This window comes from Miscanthus floridulus, chromosome 14, assembly GCF_019320115.1.
Source record: "Miscanthus floridulus cultivar M001 chromosome 14, ASM1932011v1, whole genome shotgun sequence".
In the NCBI taxonomy this organism is placed as follows: domain Eukaryota; kingdom Viridiplantae; phylum Streptophyta; class Magnoliopsida; order Poales; family Poaceae; genus Miscanthus; species Miscanthus floridulus.
The window spans coordinates 34,650,442-34,672,735 of NC_089593.1; the positions used below are offsets into that span (position 1 = coordinate 34,650,442).

A 22,294-nucleotide genomic window follows, 5' to 3' on the forward strand; every position below is an offset into this window, starting at 1 on the left:
CCTATCCTTAGGTCCCCTAAAACAAGAACGGGTCCGTGCCACCCGAGAATACAGTACTTCACCAATCTAGCCCAATGCCACGTGGGTACACGCTATTCTCGCCATCTCTCTACTCCCAGTGCACGAGTAGCCATTCTCGTAATAGAATCGCCAAGTTAAGGCTTACCGGAGTATGTGGTTAGTACTACAAAGTCTCATCTCACACAGTTCAACAATAGACGGTTCTTAATCGACACAAGCGAAAAGAACTCGCTCACAAGACATCCATGTCTTGTGGCTCTCACACACCGAGTCCGCCCGGTCTAAATTTATTACTCCACATGCTCATATCTCATGACAACATGAATAACCGACCGTAACCAAAAACCTCTTTATATCACACAGGTGACAGGTAATCACCTGACCTTTATCTGTCTATGCATGGCTAAGCATGACTAAGCATTACGAATTAAAATTGGTGACAAGGTAGATATGGAAAAACAAGGTTGGTAATGCACCAATTAGGTTTCCACTTGACTCCTAATCACTTAATGCAGTATATAAAAGCAAAAGCGATAGAAATTTATAAAACACAAGGTAAGTTTAAATGCATCCGGGGCTTGCCTTGATTCACGGAAAAGTCAGGTTCCAGAGACGTTCCACAATTATCAAATCCGACCTCAATAGATGGATTAACTTCCTCCACAACTTGATTAACTACCACGTGCTCACCTTCGTTCACTACACGTAGTAACAATGCCATGTTTAACATGATGCGGGATACAAAACATGATGCTTGATGATGGATGCGAAAGTTAAAAACTTGAATACAACTTTTCTTCGTGGTACAGTTACAAGTCAAGACTAACTAAACCTTTTTCATAACACTTATTTCAATTGCCAAGGATCATTACTAACTAATGACCAAAGGTCATCACTCAATCCAAAATTCAAACAAAAACCTAAGTCATTAAAGGTTACTATTTGCTTTTATGAATTAATTATTTAATTAAAAATTATGAAATAAATCAACTTGTTCCAATTGAGCTCAAAATTTTTGTAAAGGTTCATCACATGATAACTAAGTGGCAAAACAATTTTCATAATTTTTGGATAATTAATTAAGACTAGAAAAATCATGGAAACTCATTTATTAATTAATTGAGCAATTTTTATCACATTCAAAATGTACTGAAAAACAATATTTCATATTTTTCCTAAATAATATACATCACAGAGAGGTCACACAAAAATTTTCATAATTTTTGAAGCTCTAATTAATTCTACACAAAAATAACAAAAGTATACACTATTCATTCATTTCTGAAAAAGAAAATTTTCATTTTCAAATCAAACCGCCACTGACACCTTGACCCCACCTGTCATCCCCAACCTCCCACGCTGACCATGGCGACAGCGGCTTTGACCGGTGATTTCTCGCCGCCGGTGAGATCACCGTCGACGACCAAGGTACCACCACGTCCCCTACATCCCTATGCGTCTATTGGTGGCACAAACGAGACCAAACACGGCTAGGACCGAGCACGACACCGGCCATGGCGGCCACGACAGCGCGGCTGTGCGACTTCGGTGAAATGGGACCGGTAGCGGTTAAACAAACGGCACAAGAAGGTTCAGCAGCTCACCCCAAACACGATAGAGCAAGAAGCAGGACCGGGAGAGCAACGGAGAGGTGGGTCGACGTGCACAGCAGCCACGGCGGAGCAACGGTCGTCGATGGCGGTGTTCCGGCAACTGTGGTGGACAAAATGGTTAATCAATCGAGCACAAAGCACCACGGCATCGTGGAGAAGCCGAAGCAAGACTTCGCAAGGTCAGAGGCTCACCGCAGAGCTCCGGCCACAGTGAAGCGGGATCACCGGTGACACTGCCGGCCGCGAGGAAGAAAGACACCGAGCGACACTTCCAGGCGGAGTCAGGCTTCAAGGGTGGGTCAACTGAGTGCGCATGGAACAAGCAGAGCTATGGCAAGCTTAGCCGAGGATGGGAACGCGTGACGGCGACGGCACAGCTCAACGGAGCAGCGACGGCGGTGACGGAAAAAACAGAGGAGGAGAAAACGGAGAACGGCGAAAAACGGCGACGGTGAAGGCCTTATAACGTGGCTCAGAAGCAAAAGGAAGCCACACAGGAGCCTTCCCCACGCCAGCGTGAAGCCGAAGACGGCCATGAGCGCGCCTGGAACCCAGAAGAAGATCGTCGGCGGTGAGGTGGCTTCCACGGTCACTGTTCACCTTATTTACAAATTTGCCACTTGATTTAAAACCCAAATTACTCCCAAATTTATGTAACAACTCAAAAATCTCCAAATATAAAAGTTGTTCAAAATTCAAAGTTCTACAATTTTTCTTTTATAACCACCCCCTAATTTGATCTACATTTTGAAATGCAAATTTGAATTCAAAAAGGGACATTTAAGGAATTCTGCCTTTTCAAATTACTTTAAATTTTATAAAACAACTTTGAAAGCTCCAAATACCAACTTTGTACAACTCAACAAGCTCTACACTTTTGCTTTTAGGCTCAACCCCAAAATGTGCTTAGATTTTGAAATGGGTTTTCCAGGGCAAACTTAAATGCTGAAATTAGGGTTTTTTTTAAATTAAAATCTAAGCAAAACTTTGAACTTGATTCAAATAATACAATTCAACACATACAACATAAAGGTAAACTTGTTTTAGTGAATGCACATAAAATTTTTCACTAAGATCAAATGATTTTCAATGCATATGATGACATGCCCTATTTTAGGGTTTTAAAACACCCGAGGTGTTACAATCCTTCCCCCTAAAAGAAATCTCATCCCGAGATTTAAAGTCCGAGGGTAAGTAATGGAAAAGAAAATGTGTCAAGCGAACACATACAAAACCTGTCCATAAAACAACTAAGGTCTCTTTACAAAACATGATTTGTAACGACCGAGCACAACTAACGTTATTCTATATCGACGCAAGAAACTCCAGAAACTTTTCTAGCAAGAAATCTTCGGATTCCCAAGTAGCTTCTTCTTCGGAATGTTGATTCCATTGTATCTTGTAGAACTTGACTGTCCTCCTTCAAGTGACATGATCTTTCTGATCCAGAACTCGGATAGGATATTCGGAATAGGTCAAATCAGGTTCAAGTTACACTCCTTCAACCTCAACAATCTGCTTAGGTACTCGAAGACACTTCTTCAATTGAGAAACATGGAACACATCATGTACAACTGAGAGATGTTCTGGTAATTTCAAGCGATATGCCACGTTTCCATACCTCTCTAAAATTTAAAATGGTCCAATATATCGAGGTGCCAACTTGCCTTTAACACCAAAACGGGTAACTCCCTTCATTGGTGATACCTTCAGATATACAAAATCTCCCTTGTTAAACACCAATGGTCTACGTCGTTTATCTGTATAACTCTTTTGTCGGGACTGAGCTATCTTCAAATTACTTTGTATTTGCCTAACATTGTCTTCTGTTTCTTTCACAAGGTCAACTCCAAAGAACGTTCTTTCCCCGGGTTTAGACCAACTCAGTGATGTTCTGCATCTACGACCATAGAGTGCTTCAAATGGAGCCATCCTAATACTCTCTTGATAACTATTGTTGTATGAGAACTCAGCCAAAGGCAAACATTCATCCCACTTATTGGAATAGTTAAGAACACAACATCTTAACATATCTTCCAATACTTGATTGACCCTTTCAGTCTGACCATCAGTCTATGGGTGATAAGCTATACTATACAGGAGTTTCGTACCCATCGAAGCATGCAATTGTTTCCAAAAGCTTGAGACAAACTATGTACCCCTATCTGACATGTTGGTCTTTGGTACCCCATGTAAACTCACAATTCTGGCTAAATACATCTTGGCATATCGGATAGTGGGGTATGTACTCGTGACTGGAAGAAAATGTGCTGACTTAGTTAGTCGATCTATAATAACCCATATTGAATCAAAGCCTTTTGATGTCTTGGGTAGACCAACGATAAAGTCCATACTAATATCCTCCCACTTCTAAGCTAGAATAGGAAATGGCTGTAACTCTCCAGCAGACCTCAAATGTATAGCTTTTACCTTTTGACAAGTATCACACTTTGCTATATACCGGGCAATTTCTATCTTCATTTTGGTCCACTAAAACTTCTGTTTCAAGTCATGGTACATCTTATTACTTCCTGAATGAATAGATAACCTAGTAGCATGTGCCTCTTCAAGAATTGACTATCGCAACTCAGGAACCTTTGGTACGACTAAGTGATTCTTGAACCATAACACACCTTCATCATCTACTTTGAAGCATTCTGCTTTCCCATTCCTAATTCTTTCTTTGATATGGGCTATACCCTTGTTTTCTTTCTGAGCAGCAATAATCTGGTCTCGAATAGTGGCTTCAACAGTTATATTGGTCAAACTACCTTATTGAGTTACCTCTATACTCAACTTTTCCATCTCTTGGCATAAAGTCAAACCCATTGTTTTTACTGTTAGACAATTGTAATAACTTTTACGACTGAGTGCATCTGCAACCATATTTGCCTTACCAGGATGATAATGTACTTCCAAGTCATAATCTTTAATCAATTCTAACCATCTTCTCTATTGCATGTTCAAATCCAATTGAGTAAAGATATACTTTAAACTCTTGTGATCTGTATAAATATGGCATATATTACCAAGCAGGTAATGCCGCCAAATCTTCAAAGCATGGACAACTACTGCTAACTCTAGATCATGAGTGGGATAGTGCTCTTCATGATGCTTAAGTTGTCTGGAAGCATAGGCAATGACTCGGCCTTCTTGCATCAATACACATCCAATACCAATACCCGAAGCATCACAATAAACGTCAAATGACTTCTCGATATCAGGTTGGGCTAATACTGGTGCAGTGGTTAACAGTCTCTTCAAAGTCTAGAAAGCTTTTTCACAATTAGATGACCAGACAAACTTGGCTTGGTTCTTCAACAACCCAGTGATGGACTTGGATACTCTAGAGAAATCTAGAATAAAACGACGGTAATACCCTGCCATTCCCAGAAAACTCCAAACTTGATGAACAGTGGTTGGCGGTTTCCAATCAAGCACATCCTTAACTTTGCTTAGATCAACAGCAACTCCTTCAGCTGATAAGGCATGTCCAAGAAACTGTACTTCCTGAAGCCAGAAGTCACACTTATTGAACTTGGCATATAGTTGATGTTCTCTCAAGCGGGTCAGGACAATTCTAAGATGTTCTGCATGTTCCTTCTTGTTCTTGGAATATACTAGAATGTCATCAATAAACACCACTACAAACTTGTCTAGCTCAGGCATGAATACAGAATTCATCAGATACATGAAATGAGCTGGAGCATTTGTCAAACCAAAAGACATTACCAAGTATTCATATAATCCATATCTTGTGGTAAATGCCATTTTGGGAATATCTTCAGGCTTAATCTTGATTTGGTGATAACCTGACATCAAATCAATCTTGGAGAATACTTTGGCTCTGGCCAGTTGATCAAAAAGCAAGTCTATCTAAGGTAAGGGATACTTATTCTTATTGGTCACTTCATTCAACGGATGATAGTCAACACATAACCTCAGGGTCTCATCTTTTTTTTTCACAAAAATTGCAGGACATCCCCAAGGCAATGAACTAGGTTGGATAAATCCTTTATTAATCAACTCTTGCAACTGAGTCTTCAACTCGGCTAATTCCTTGGGAGGCATCCTATAAGCTCTCCGAGAGATCGAAGCTATTCTAGGTTTTAACTCTATGTTAAACTGAACATCCCTATCAGGTGGTAGACCAGGTAAATCTTCAGGAAAAACATCAGGAAATTCACACACTACCGGGATATCTCTAATCTCTCTGACAGAAGTTGCACAAACTTTGCCCACTGATCTTCTTAAGGTTGGAAGTTGGATAAGAAGTTGAGAATTACTATCTGGCAAACTCACCCATATTGTCCTATTCAAAGCATCTATAACAGCCTTATGCTGATACATCCAATTCATTCGCAAGATCACATCTATATCCTGATCCTTGAGAATAATCATGGTAGTGGGAAAAATATGCCCACCCAGGTTTATGGGTACCTAGTATACCATTTCCTTAGTACATAGACGTCCCCCGGACGACTGTATAAAGAAATTTTCCTTTGTTTCCCCAATTGGAATTTCATGCTTTATGACAAAGGTTCTATTGATGAATGAATGAGATGCACCAGAATCAAAAAGCATAACAGCAGGATGATCGGCGATAGGAAACATACCTATCATCACTGGCTCCCCTTCCGGAATTTCCCCATCTTGAATATAGAAAACTCGTCCGGTCTTCCTTTCATCTTTGCCCTTCTGAGCATTCTGATTGTTGTTCTTGTTCTGTGCTTGACCCTGTTGCTGATTGGCAGGGGCCTTCTGATAATTTGGATTAGACTGCTTAGGATACGGACATTCCCTAGAGAAATGACTGGACCTTCCACAATTGTAACATGGATAACTGTGACCCTGGGGTGTTGGAGTAGGGACCCCAGAAGCATTTGTCTATTGTGGATTCTGATAAGTTGTAGCAGGACGAACATTTGATTGTTGCCCGGCTTGGAACTGCGGCGGACGATAAGGAGGACGATAATGGTTTACTAGATGATAAATCACCCTCTGCCTCTTTTGATTTCCACCAAAAGATCCAGACGGCCCACTCTTTTTCTTCTTGATCTCCTTATGCTGCCGATACTTTTCCTCTGAAGCAATTGCAATATTTACTGCATCATGATAAGTAACATTGGTACAGGTAGTCATCATTGTCTGTAGTTTGGTATTCAGACCTCACATGAACCATTTCTTTTTCTTGGCATCTGTATTGACATGTTTAGATGCATACTATGAAACATGTTTAAACTTTCCCACATACTACATAACCGTTTGATCCCCTTGCTTCAAAGCAAGGAACTCATCCAGCTTTATGGCCATCACTCCTTCTGGAATATAATGGGCTCAAAAGGCAGTACGGAACTCAGCCCAAGTTATTGGAATACCAGCTGGTTGCATAGCCACTAGGTTTGCCCACCAAGCACCTACTGCACCTCTAAGTTGCTGGGCGACAAACACAGGTTTCTGCATCTCCGTGCATGGAATAAGATCAAATTTCTGCTCTATGGTCTGAAGCCAATCATCAGCCTCCAGTGGTTCATCGGCCTTGGTGAACACTGGTGGTCTTGTATTTGTAAAATCAACATACGTAGCCTCCTGCTTGTTATGATTGCGACCACGGTTTCCTTGCACCATATTCTGATTACTTTGAGCTATCTCTCGAAGCAACCGAGCATTCTCAACAGTCACATTGACAAGCGCGGCGATAGCATTAGCCAAATTCGGAGAAACTGGTGGTGGATCAGGAATACCATCTTCATCTTGTGAAGTACCAGGAATATGCGAACCCCGTGTATGACGCATCTGTTCATAACAAACCAAACTTTACTCACAAGACTTTATTAAACGATAAAAGACCTTACTACAACACATTACATTGGTTCACTTATTTAAACACAAGCCCGCACCTACACAAGACTACTTAACTTAACTAGATCTCACTATTTACAACTCTACTCTTCTCATCGACCACATCAAACCTCGTGATCGGTATCCATTCCAGAAACATTTCCGTCTTCATTATCACTTTCATCGACCATCACTAATTCTTCTAGATCTTCTTCTTCAGGTTCACTATCATTAGCAAGGATGACACCTGGGTCCATTGCATCAGCTTGAGGTTCATGATTTGGATCCAGGAGATTGCTCAGCCTATGTACTTCTTCATGTAGATTGGTAGAATATTCTTCTAAATCTTCTACATAAAATTCTAGCTCATGAGCTCTAGCTCTAGCTACATCTTCTCTATGCTAAGCTTCATTCCTTCCTTCCACCATACGAACTAACATACGTTCGTAGTTCTTGTGAGCGGTGGTGAGACACCTCAATTTATTCCGTAACTCGCCCATATGGATGGCATCCACAGCCCTATCTCTAGTAGCCTATGTATCTCTACCTGGGGATCAGGCCTAGAGCTGCTACTGCTAGCACCGTCATTCCTAGGGTCAAGCTGGTGACGAGGAACTCCTTTGGGTCCAACAGACTTACGGGGTGTTACCTTGGTACGAGCCATACTATAGGAAGCAAGATTAATCCAAATAAAACAATCTGATCAAAGTCTAAAGAGCAGCTAGGATGGATTACATAACTCAACCCAGACTCACTACCCAACCCAGACTCAGAGGTGAAGGAAGTAACAAGTGAATTAATCATGATGCATGAATCGTTCTTATGAACAAAAACATCAAAGCTTATAAGGCACATAAACAACAGTTGTTTTTATATAGGGCATAATAAGATTACTACTCCACCACACAAAGCCTTTTAATCAAATAAGAAATGGTGAGAATAAAATAAGATAAGTTAGAAGTAATTTGGACCAAATTAACAAGTTAAATAGATTTGTCCCAAATCATTTTGAAGTTTTTGTAAAACAATACAACAAAGGCTTTGTAATGACCGCTCCAATACCATTCTGTGGCAGAACCTCCTAAATTATAGGACCCACATGCACCTGTCACTGTCCAACAACCTCTGACGACTATGCATATGTTCCTGGTAACTTAAGAAGACTGTCGGGTGTCCTCGGGAACCCCGAATCATCCACAATTTCCAAGCAGGATCCCATTACAGAGTCATTCAGTATTACAACATTTATTCAAATATCTACATCAGAGTAAATTAGCGGAAGTCTTACAATAACTTAGTTTACAAACCAGTTGTTTCAAACCTTACAAACTAAGTTCGATACATATTACAAACCATAGTAGTAGTGGAGTGGCATTAGTAACATAATACAAACACACAATATAAGTATCCTGCCCAAGGATCACACATTCACTTATCGTCATCGACCTGAACAACAGTCATGCAGCACGGTCCAAAATATACCTGCTCATGAGGCTCACCTGCAACAAGGGTCAACGAACCTTGAGTACAAAAGTACTCAACAAGACTTAACTGAAATTAAAACTGAGAAGACTCAGGAATGCAGGCTTAGGGATTCAAGGTATGGCTTTAGCAATAGTCACAGTTCTTTTGCGTAAAAGCTCTATAACAAGATTCTTTATATCAACATTTTTATCTTCAAAAAGATCATATACAAAGCTGACATGATCCGTAATGAGATCATGAAACTTCATATCCAACACTTTCTCAATCCTTACTCAAGTTCCAGTTATTAAACTACGATGATGAACAGAGAGTTGAGTCTCCATAACCGAGGAGCAACGATGATTCGAACCGATTAAACCCAGCTGGGAATTCTAGACCACACGACATATGCAAGTCCCCGACCTACATATACCAACCTACCCTCATTTCCCCTAAGACAAGAACGGGTCTGCGCCACCCGAGAATACAGTACTCCACCAATCTAGCCCAATGCCACGTGGGTACACGCTATTCTCGCCATCTCTCCACTCCCAGTACGTGAGTAGCCATTCTCATAATAGAATCACCAAGTTAAGGCTTACCGGAGTATGTGGTTAGTACTACAAAGTCTCATCTCACACAGTTCAACAACGGACGGTTCTTAATCGACACAGGCGGAAAGAACTCGCTCACAAGACATCCATATCTTGTGGCTCTCACACACCGAGTCCGCCCGGTCTAAATTTATTACTCCACATGCTCATATCTCATGACAACATGAATAACCGACCGTAATAAAAAACCTTTTTATATCACACAGGTGACAGGTAATCACCTGACCTTTATCTGTCTATGCATGGCTAAGCATAACTAAGCATTACGAATTAAAACTGGTAACAAGGTAGATATGGAAAACAAGGTTGGTAATGAACCAATTAGGTTTCCACTTGACTCCTAATCACTTAATGCAGTATATAAAAGCAAAAGCGATAGAAATTTATAAAACACAAGGTAGGTTTAAATGCATCTGGGGCTTGCCTTGATTCACGGAAAAGTCAGGTTCCGGAGACGTTCCATAAATATCAAATTCAACCTCAACAGATGGATTAACTTCCTCCGCAACTTGATTAACTATCACGTGCTCACCTTCGTTCACTACACGTAGTAACAATGCCATGTTTAACATGATGCGGGATACAAAACATGATGCTTGATGATGGATGCGAAAGTTAAAAACTTGAATACAACTTTCCTTCGCGGTACAGTTACAAGTCAAGACTAACTAAACCTTTTTCATAACACTTATTTCAATTGCCAAGGATCATTACCAACTAATGACCCAAGGTCATCACTCAATCCAAAAATCAAACAAAAAACTAAGTCATTAAAGGTTACTATTTGCTTTTATGAATTAATTATTTAATTAAAAATTATGAAATAAATCAACTTGTTCCAATTGAGCTCAAAATTTTTGTAAAGGTTCATCACATGATAACTAAGTGGCAAAACAATTTTCATAATTTTTGGATAATTAATTAAGCCTAGAGAAATCATGGAAACTCATTTATTAATTAATTGAGAAATTTTTATCACATTCAAAAACTACTGAAAAACAACATTTCATATTTTTCCTAAATAATATACATCACAGAGAGGTCACACAAAAAATTTCATAATTTTTGGAGCTCTAATTAATTCTACACAAAAATAACAAAAGTATACACTATTCATTCATTTCTGAAAAAGAAAAATTCCATTTTCAAATCAAACCGCCACTAACACCTTGACCCCACCTGTCATCCCCGACCTCCCACGCTGACCACGACGACAGCGGCTTTGACCTATGATTTCTCGCCGCCGGTGTGATCACCGTCGACGGCCAAGGTACCACCACGTCCCCTATATCCCTACGCGTCTATTGGTGGCACAAACGAGACCAAACACGGCTAGGACCGAGCACGACACCGGCCATGGCAGCCACGACAGCGCAGCTGCGCGACTCTGGTGAAACAGGACTAGTAGCGGTTAAACAAACAACACAGGAAGGTTCAGTAGCTCACCCCGAACACGATAGAGCAAGGAGCAGGACCGGGAGAGCAACGGAGAGGTGGGTCGACGTGCACAGCAGCCACGGCGGAGCAACAGTCATAGATGGCGGTGTTCCGGCGACTGCGGTGGACAAAATGGTCAATCAACCGGGCACAAAGCACCACGGCATCGTGGCAAAGCCGAAGCAAGATGGTCAATCAACCGGGCACAAACCCCCTAATTCAGTCTACATTTTTGAAATGCAAATTTGAATTCAAAAAGGGGACATTTAAGGAATTACGCCTTTTCAAATTACTTCAAATTTTATAAAACAACTTTGAAAGCTCCAAAAACCAACTTTGTAGAACTCAACAAGCTCTAGCTTTTAGGCTCAACCCCCAAAATGTGCTTAGATTTTGAAATGGGTTTTCCAGGGCAAACTTAAATGCTGAAATTAGGGTTTTTTTTGAAAATTCAAATCCAAGCAAAACTTTGAACTTGATTCAAACAACACAATTCAACACATACAACATAAAGGTAAATTTGTTTTAGTGAATGCACATAAAATTTTTCACTAAGATCAAATGATTTGTAATGCATATGATGACATGCCCTGTTTTAGGGTTTTAAAACACCCGAGGTGTTACAATGTACTTGAGCTCATAGTTCGCCAAATCGTCGATAGTAATTTCTGAGACTTTCACCTCCTTTCTGCTTAAGTCCTTTTAACTCTGCGTGGGTGATTGGGTGTGTAATGATACCCACAAAATTTTCACAGAAAGCTCTTTGCAAGTCCTCCCAATTTCTGATTGATCCTGGATTCAATTTGTCAAACCATTGAAGGGGCATGGTTTCTAGGGCCATGGGAAAGAACAAGGTCTTGATATCATCGTCTCCTCTGGCCAATTCAATCGATTGCGAGTAAATCTTGAGCCACTGCCTTGGTTCGGTCTTGCCATCATACTTGGAGTGGTTGGACGGCTTGAACTTGTGAGGCAGTCGTATTGAAGCAAGTCTGTTTGCAAAATAGGGGAATCTATCATGCTTTCTGGCTTCTATGTATTCTGATTCAGCACCCCCTTCTTGCCAACTGTTGTCTTGGTGAGAGTAGTTTCGCGTGGCTATCCGAGTAGGTGCTTTGCTTCTGACCTTTCTTGGTTGTTCGACTCAGTCGTTTTGACTATGGTTTTTTTCTACTTTCTCTGTTGTGACTTCCACTTGGTCCAAGTCTCTTGAAAGCGGACTTCCTTTGATTTTGATCTTCCTGCTCATGAGATGTTGACCTGACAGGTAGTCTTGAGCGGGTCCTTCCATCGTGCGTCCTTAGGACTGTTGATCGGAGAAAGTCCCAGAGCTGTTCTTATTTTTCATTGGGATGTGAAGTCGCCCTGAGTTCTTCTAGTGCTTCTCAGATCTTATCGCAGGGTGTATTCGCCGCTCGTCCTTCTTTGACCTCTCGCTCTAATTTTCTTCTATTGTACTCGGCTAGATCTGACTCATATCTGATCCAAGCTTCCTTGCGCTGCCTAGCATGGCGTTGACGTCCTTGTTTCAATTTGTTCTTTCTCTCTCTGGCTTGCCTCTAACTCTCGGTCTCACCATCGTGCCCCCAGGTAAAGGGTGATATGTTGGACTCAGATTCATCCGATGACCTAACATCGGGCGCTTCTGCGGGGACCAATGGTGATCGAGGATGGCGAACCATGAATACTTCTCATGCGTGAATTGCTCCGCTACCGGCATCGGTTTCCACACTGTCGAAATAGTTGATAACTTTAGTAGAGGCTTTAAGGTCGTAGATTGAGTCTCCTTCTTGGTAGGGTAGAATTGCTGTTGTCGTATTGTCGACTAGTTGGGTGCCGCTATCCTTAGGAACGAAATCTGGCTAGTGGACGATGTAGTCTTGAGATGTTATAGTTAACACGAGACCTTCCTAGGCTCCTTTCAGTGGCATTCTAAGCACCGAATCGAGGAATCCTTCGGGCCATGTTTGATAAGACGTTGCCATGTTGTGGAGTCCAAACAAAAAAGGACCCAACTTCTTGAAAAGACTCTGAGTGTACTCCGAGTTGTATTCTTGATAGGCCAAGGCCGCATTCTTAAGCCCCATCGGAAAAGAACTCGGTTTCTCAGAAGAACTCAGGTAAGACTCTATTTCAGATGTGGAACCTGAGTTTGAGTCGGATGCGCAAAGTCGCAAAATCTGAGTTGGATCGGACATCGCGAGCTGCGCGAATCTTCCAGCAAGTTGATCTGTCGTAGTCGCCAAAATAGAATGGTCTTCATGGTGATCCAAATTTTCGAGGAGATGGCTTTGGAGCTTGCCATTGTCACCTGCCTCATAGATCCATGAACCGAAGATGAAGGTTGATCCCGTCGAGAAGATCATGTTGTCGAGGTCCATCGAGCTCTCGGATGCAAAGTCGCCGAAAGCCCCTACCTAGCGCGCTAGCTGTCGATGTTTCACCACCGATAGCCTGCCACGGGGGTATCCGGGGCAGTATGTTCGGGCTTCAGCGTATGCGGAACTCGACGGTTAACACAAGAGACAGTCGTTTTATCCTGGTTCGGACCCTCGATCTTTGATCGAGTAATAGCCCTACGTCCAGTCAGCGTTATCCTTTGTGTTGGATTGATTGTAAAGTGTTGTGTTGTTCAAGTCCCCTCTCTAGGAACTCTGCCCTCCTTTATATAGTTAGGAGGCCAGAGTCCTAGTTGATTTATAATAAGATTCTTAGTAGGATTACAGAATAATACTACTACTAAGTTTGTAGGGAAAGAAATCCTAGTTAGACTAGATCTTCTCCCTGCATTATGGGGTATCCGGTGGGTCCCGTATCGACATCAACCTCCAGCTTGCTTTGAGTACTGTTACGACTTGTATTGTGCTTGTAAAGCTGCATCAGCTGATTGATCTTTTATGAGCCATAATATAAGTTAGTTATCGATCTGTATCATAGTTTGTAAGGCTGCATCAGCTGATTGATCTCTAACGAATCATAATATAGATCAAAGTTATCGATCTTGTGTTAAATAACTTGTTGTTTAATACAATATCACCGGTTATCGAATCTGCTAAGATTGGTAAGACTTTCCTTGCTGTTTTTGGTTGATTCGCTAGTTATCGATCTTGCTATAATTAATGTTTTATTAATTATAACAAAGTCACCCGATTGAGATAGAGGTAGATCGGCATCATACCATCTTAATTGGTCGTCCTTTGATCTGGTCACGCTTCAAATCTTATAACTGATGGCTTAATTTCACTAGATCGGTTGTTCTATCTCTATTCCAGTCAAACATAGTATGCATCTAAAGACATGTTTCAATCTTGAATAAACTCACTAGTTAATGAGATCTAATCTAATGACACTATCATAGCTGCATCGATCCGGTCAAACCTCACTGGTAAGACTTTAGATTAGAAATTATCGACTAGTGGTCTTGTTCATGATCAAGATATGTACTTTGTTTGTTTATTATGACTGCATCGGCTATTTTAGCTGATTTGCCTATACTCTTATGCATATAGCATGTTTTCGTGAATCTATCAACATATAGATGGTTTTATAGATTCTTTGGCTGTAGTTTATTATCATTATCATAGCTGCATCGATCCGATCGATCATCACTGTTGATGATAATAGATTAGACTCAAAACTGTTTGTAGATTGATTTATATTAGACAATCGATTTGTTTGCATGTTATACTCTTTTTATCAAACTTATCGGCTCGACGCTTTATATCGATCTTGTTCCATTTAGCCGATGATACTCTATGATGTTCCATGAGCATCGATTATTTTGATTCGTATCATTATCATTTAATATTAGCCGATAATACTTGATTTAAAGATCTTTATTTCGTGAATATGCTGGATATTGACTATTTAGTTGATAGCCTCATTGAATCGGCTATCTAGTCGTACATTTGGAACTGTTTGGTGCAACACCGACATGTTCCACCTTAAACTACTGATAAGAGTTTCTCTCCTTGTCAATTGCAGGTCAAATTGACTGGCACGTCGTTGGGTTTTCAGAATTGACTTGTTCTGTGTTGAAGCCAAACAGATCTCTGGTCTCGTTCCACTTAGATCTTTTGGCTTGCTGTGTGTTGATCACATCGCCACATTTTTGTGTCAACAAAAACTTAAAACGAAAATACTAAAATTATAGAGAAAAGCATAATAAAATTTTATTAGTGTTAAGTCCCTATCTTATAACGCCTAACCAATCTAACTGATAGGCAAAAGAATCACCACAGTAACAAAAAAGGAAGATGAGGATGATAACATGAAGACTAATCCTAAAGGGGCACTTAAGCATTTATACCCCGATTTTGAAGTAAAATGGTGGTTTGCCTCTCTTTTTTAACTTTGTGATTTTACTCCTAGAATTTCAAAACGAAGGGAGACTTTACCCCCTGTTCTGTGATGTGCACTTAACGCTGTTAACTTTTAGACAAAAGAACAAGTTTGTCCATGCGTTTTTACCACTATTTTATTTTGATATTTCTATTTTTATCTCTATTTTCAGATCAATAATTTGGCAATTTTAATACAGAGTTAGACAATTCAATCAGTGCAAAGCTCAACAATTTTTAGAAAAAAATTGACAGCATTTCAGCCAACAATCCATATAAACAAAAATCAATATCACACATGTTATATTAATGGCAACAAACGAGGTCCATATAATATGCCATCATACAGCACCATATTAGATACCAACATACAAATCCAAATGAGACTATTTTGCATTCGAATTATGATTTTTTTGTTGGGCCAAATGTGTTGCGCCTAGGAGGCAACGATCTGGACTGTTGCCTATAGGCTGAGGGATAGGTACAAATTTTCTTTGGCCAAATGGGCTGCTGGTCTATATTCTTCAGGTCTCACAGCTTCGATCCCGGGAGGTTGGGTGTAATTGTGATTTTTCGTTGTTTCGTTGGACAAATGGGTTGCGCTAGAGTGGAGGCAACGATGTGGGCTGCTACCTATGGCCTAAGGGGCTGAAACAGGTCATGGGCCTGAGCACATAGACAAAGGAGAACAAGAAAATAGGTGGCCCGGAGCATGTTTAGGGTTTAAAAATGATTTGCTATTTGTTTTAAATCTAGGAATTTAAATTATTTGGATTGAATTCAATGTTAATCTAATAATAAATTCACCGAAAATAGTTGGTGCATTAGAAAATTGGACGCAAGATTTGATGACTTGCTAACTTAGTATTTTGGAACACATTATTTATTATATGTCGAAGGATTAATGTATGCATTAATATGAGAAAAAATAAGAAAAAAATTCCCACAAACTATTTTATATAAAAAACCATACATTTACATATTATTTTATTTTGTGTTGCAACATCTGGTTATAAAAGAATAGTAACTTCAATGGAATTTATTGTTATTTTAAATACTTGATAAAATACAATGATTTATTTTGCGTGTTTTATTCATATAAAATTTTTAAATATTTTAGAGTATAAGAGCATCTCCAACAGTATCTAAAAACACTCCCAAAAACAGGTTTTTCAACCTTTGCACAATATATTGGGAGACATAAAAAAGCTACAACTCCAATAATTTCCAAAATCTCGCGCCTAAAAGATAGAATGTAATTTTACGTCAGGAATCTTAAACTATTTCTAAATCACACTAACCACTTTTATACTTTATTTCTCCCTTGTATATTTGTATCAGGAACCCTGTCCTACATTTTTTTCTTCTCCGCGTCTTTCCACCTCTAGATTAAGGCGATAATACGCGCATGTAACTTTACGCGTGTGGAGGTGGTTTTTTTTCCCGGTGCCAAAAGTTTGCGATCACTCATTGCAGGGGCGGATCTAGCGGTGGGGCGGGGGGGGGGGGCTCAAGCCCCCCCTACCCAAACCGAATCAGTGCAAATTACTGTAGAGTCCATATGAATTTTTAAGCAAAGTTCTATAGTGTAGGGGGGCTGAGACTTAAGATCGAGCAGCAGTGTTGTTCAGTCCCCCCTAAAATATTTCCTGGATTCGCCGCTGACTCATTGTTAGCCTGGCGTGCGGTGTCTGGGCACCAAATACGCCGTTAGTCTTCCTCCTCCCGTGGGCTCATGCTGTGTGCCTTCACCCTCTTCACCTCGCCGGCTTCAGTGTGTGCACATGGCGCGAGCACCATTCAGTGACGCGATAGGTTTGGGTAGCGGTGCCGGCTGGGCCGGGGCTGCGAGCTCGCGCGGCTAGTGAGGGCGGACGATGTAGGTGACGACTCTTCTCAGTGAGGAAGTGACACGACATGAAGTGGGCTGCATGGCTTCATGGCCTAGCGAACTGGGTGTTCATCCTATGCCTGGCGCACAGTACTCCTATGTGCAAGGATGCCTCATGCAGACATGCTTGATTTGGAGCCCTGCAACGCACAGGAAAACAGAACGTATCTTCTCTCGCTTGTTCTACAGCCGGGAGCCAGACGAGTTATATATGGATGAATTGAAACAAATCGGACAGAGGATGCGATGGCGAAGAAAGCAGAAAAGTCGTGAACTGGAGACCTCTATAACCGACAAATCAATTTTCCGTTATATACGTAACCCAATAATCAACCTGGTTGATAATGATGACCATCACTACCAGAGACTAGCTCTTTGCCGAGTGCCGAGTGCCAAGTGGATTGTCGAGTGTTTTTTTTCAGGCACTCGGCAAAGAGCTTCTTTACCGAGTGCAAAAAAAAAACACTCGATAAAAAAAACACTCGGCAAAGAAGCTCTTTTGCCGAGTGTGTTTTTTTGACACTTGGCAAAGAAGCTCTTTTGCCGAGTGTGTTTTTTTGACACTCGGCAAAGAAGTTTTTTTGCTGAGTGTTTTTTTTTACACTTGGCAAAGAAGCTCTTTGCCGAGTGTTTTGTTTACACTCGGCAAAGAAGCTTCTTTGTCGAGTGTTTTTTTTACATTCGGCAAAGAAGCACTTTGCCAAGTGTTTTTTTTACACTAGGCAAAGAAAAATTCAAAGCACATTTTGAAGCAGTAAATTAATTCAAATGAAAAAGTTTTCAACTACAAAGTTGTATAACTCATCAAGATGTACAATGTTTGTTTTGGTATTTTCTTCATATGACAAAGTGAAAGTAAATTTGTTCACAAATCTAACATATCTCTCTGGTAGTGTGATTTAGAACAACTATGCCAAGTTGATATATAAGATTTGTGAACAATGTTAGAACAACTATGTCAGATGAACAGATGACCAAACAACCAAAATAAACTTTGTAGATCTCAAAAAGTTATGAAACTTTGTACTTGACAACTTTTTGATTTGAAATCATCTTGTCATGCAAAACTGCGTTTGAATTTCAAAATTTTAAAATTTGAACTTTTCAAACGACCTCGGATGGAAAAACAACCAAAATAAACTTTGTAGATCTCGAAAAGTTATGAAACATTGTAGCTGGCAACTTTTTGATTTAAAATCATCTTGTCATGCAAAACTGCGTTTGAATTTCAAAATTTTGAAATTTAAATTTTGGAAACGACCTCGGATGGAAAAACTTCCTAAACTAAAAGTGTAGATCTCGAAAAGTTATGAAACTTTATAGTTTACAACTTTTTTATTTGAATTCGTTAAGGCCTCAAACAAGCAATTTACACTCGGTTTAGTATAATATGTGGGGAACCAAAACGGAATCTAAACATAGGTGGCACTGTGGTGCAGTGGTTAGAGGGGGGGAGGCGTGAGGGAAAGGTCGCTAGTTCGAATCTCACCGGCCTCGTAGCTGCAAATTTTATGCGAAAAATGCCGGTGGGGGCACTCGACAACTTTGCCATTTTTTTCGGGGTTTTTCCCATTTTTTTGGGTTTTTTTCGGTTCCAACTTTACCAAGTGTCGGGCACTCGGTAAAGGCTTTGCCGAGTGCCCAACAAAAGACACTCGGCAAAGACGCTTTTGCCGACCCATTTTTTGCCGAGTGGTCTTTGCCGAGTGCAGCACTCGGCAAAGCCTTTATCGAGTGCAAATTGGCACTCGGCAAAGCCACTGAGTCCGGTAGTGCATGAAGACCATATTTATTAGGGGCTCTTGCGTTTGTACCCTTGTTTTGTATCAAAATTGTGATTTTGCCCATATTTTTTTGACTTTGTGAATTTACCCCTACTGTGCCGTTCACGAAGCACCAGTTTGCCCCTTCTCCGTCATCCACCCCTAACGGTGTTAAACTTTGTACAAAAGGACATGAATGCCTATGCGATTTTGCCCCTGTTTGTTATGCCTAATTACGATTTTACCCTGATTTGGAATTAGACTTTTTTATTATATGCTGACAATTGATTAAATTTGGTCAAACATATTTGGCACAACTTACAATTATTTGAACTCAGATTTAATATTGATAAATATTCAAAATTTTGGGACCAAAACGTTCATAATGATGACAGATGTAACGAGCCGTGTGCACGAGCCGGCAGGTCGGCCCCGTGGTGGCTCCTCGATCTCTGCCCTTGAACCAAACTAGTAGAGTTATATACCAAGAACAAATTTGATTAGGGTCGACTAAAATTTTTACATGCAAAATTCAGAGAAATTTGGCAAAGAACAGAGCTACTCCAATCAAACACAAGGCTCTGCTGAACTCGTTAGCTGGCTGCTCTGCTGGCCTGAACAAACAGCGGCGCTGGCAGAAACTGCACAGCGGGCGGGGACGGAGCTCCGTGGGTGGCCGGGGATCCAAGGGAAACTGTAAACCACCAACTTGAATAGCTCCTTCTTTCATGGACACGGTAAAGGTGTTGCCACTCTCTTTTTTGCTGCAAGTGCAATTCAAAGCTGAGTCAGAACTGGAAACCAAAATGCACTTACGCACAATAATTTGTACAACCTTGTACACCCTGTCTTACTGCAAAACGTTCGTTTCCCTCCCTGTATGTGCACAGCTTATTTATATGTTTGCACTTACAAAAGTAAGTATAGCATAATGTTTCCTTCAGGTAGAAGGCAAACTGCTTCAACAATTATAGATCACGCATGCTAGAGGAGTAGAGTAAGGACTTCTGTTTTTTCTTCATTAAGATAAGATGGTCTTGCACAAATGCAAACTATCATTGACAGGAAACACAAATAAACATGGGGCAATAAACATTGATTCTTGAAGGCTCTACAAACTTACCATATGTTGCCTGTTGCATTGAGGGTGAGACTATTAGTCATGTGAGATGTCCAGTGCTAATAAACACACTAAAGTATCACACTATCACTTTACTGTTTGAGTTCATTCTGAAACTGACCTCTGCATGAAGGAGTCAACTCCAACAAACGTCCTCTTCATGAAATGTGAACCAACAATAGATTTAGTCATCCATCTAGAGCTTTCACAATCCAAAGATGATAGAATACATATACAGATAGTAAATGGAGCATGTATTTTCAAACAAAAGCGTTTTGATTTACTCCACCTGAATGGGTGATGCTGTCCCTGGTCTCGTAGTGAAGATGAGCTGCCAGCTACCTTCGATTAAACTAGAACTCCTCTACAGAGAAACAATAAAGCTAAGAAGGCAAGCTTTCCTCTAGTTTCAAGTAGAACATTTTGAGCTTTGTTGGGTGCACATATGGTAACAGAGTTTTGAGTTTATTTTTTCCTAAACTAAAAACTCCCTGAGTCACTTATCTTGAATTCTAAATCAATGCAATACCTCACCAGAATTAGAGCTTAGCTGTTCCAGATATTCATTGTCACATCATACCAATTCTACCAAAAGGAACAATAGTGTCATTCAGTTAAACTTGTGGAGTCTGTAATATTAATTACATGTTGTTAACTGATTTATTCTGTGCAAGGATAAATCATACGAAGCTCTAAACAATCTCCAAAGTAGGAAGCTTCGGCTCCAGCATATTATTGCTGTTAAGGCTGTAAACCTGCTAGTTCAAAGTTCAAACCTCACTAGAATTTCTCTGTACAGTCGGCTTCAACTTAAATATGGAAGATTTAAGCTAACCCATTTGATAATTGACACCTGAAGCATTAATCTTTGACAGTTGACTTCACTAATTAACCACTATCACGGGTAAGCTGATTAGATTATAATCGCACCGGATCAGGAACGCCTCCCAGGGCCTCGAGAGCCTGCACGGCGCTCTCCACTTCCTGCAACCACCACAAAAAGGCGTCAGCCTCCAGTGACACGCCCACTTGCATGTCAGCAAGCACGTGGTGCGCTCGGCAGAGGTCTAGTGAATCGCGAGTCTCTTGCCTGGAGCTGGCGCGGTGCGACAGCGCGGCCGCGGCCTAGGACGCCGAGGAGGGCCTCGAGCAACACCAACTCAGGTTCCGTGTACGCCTCTGCCTCCGCGGACGCTACCGACGGCGCCTGGGGTGGAGAGCGCCTCGCGCTCGCCGGAGGAAGCCGCCTGGAGAGGAGCTCGCCGGAGGAAGCTCGCGCTCGCGTGGAGGGGAGCTCGCGCAACCCTAGCCGGCAACGCTGGGACGAGCGAGCGCCGGAGTGTGGCGGAGGGAGGAGGAGACGCGCCGGGGGGAGCAGGAAGGAGGGAGGATGAGCCACGCCGGGGGAGGGGGAAGGAGGGAGGAGGAGCTGCGCCGCCGCCGGCAGCTGCGCCTCTGCCAGGCCGCGAAACCATGTGCGGGCCGCGACTTCTCGTCGGAATGGGTCGAGCGAACGGATGAGAAAGGAGAAAGGGACTGAGGGGTATCATTGTCTTTTCATATAGGTGTCTTTTCTTTTTCTTTTTTTTTACCATTTAATCCAAGCATTTTAGACGGTGTTACAAAACGGGGGTAGACGGGAGCTTCGTTTGAAAAAAACGAGGGTAAAATCACAAAGTTAAAAAAAGGGGCAAAATCACAATTAAAGTACTGGACAAGGGCAAGAATGCAATTCTCCCTATTTATTACTAGTAGTTGTTCGTTACTAGTAACTCACTAATCAACCCCTAACCCACCTTAAATCATCCCTCCAATGGCTACTAACACATCATGAATTTCACCTAGCATCAATCCTAGCCTTGAAATTACCTTTGGATTAATTGCTAAATGAAATTGGTCAATTCCAATTAAATCCAACAATTTGTAGAGGTTTTGAATTGTGAGATATGAAAAATATGTTTAAATAAATTCAGGCAAAACAGAACCTGAGGACCACAAAATGTAACAATAGTGCGCGTGTTTCTGTATGTCTACCGGCTCACTTTGTTGCTATCCGGATCGAGCGGTCAGTTGACCTGATACCAGTATACCAACCGCGAATGGGGCTGTTGTCAAAAAAAAAAAAAAAAACCGCGAATGGGGCTGAGTGCAGGGTCTAAGCTCAACACTTACCTACCTCGAAGAAGTCAT

At 41.1% G+C, this 22,294-nt stretch overlaps 1 protein-coding gene across 1 annotated transcript; it reads right to left on the minus strand.

Annotated features, from left to right (window-relative positions):
* Positions 1–19,361: 19,361 nt before the first annotated feature.
* LOC136503333 (uncharacterized) lies at positions 19,362–21,712 on the minus strand. The gene is made up of 6 exons (XM_066498446.1): positions 21,697–21,712; positions 21,195–21,559; positions 21,035–21,088; positions 20,394–20,468; positions 20,226–20,260; positions 19,362–19,748 (listed from the first exon to the last, which is right to left on the minus strand). The coding sequence occupies exons 1-6, from the start codon at positions 21,710–21,712 to the stop codon at positions 19,517–19,519; spliced, it is 777 nt and encodes a 258-aa protein (XP_066354543.1). The 3' UTR covers positions 19,362–19,516.
* Between the last annotated feature and the right edge of the window lie 582 nt (positions 21,713–22,294).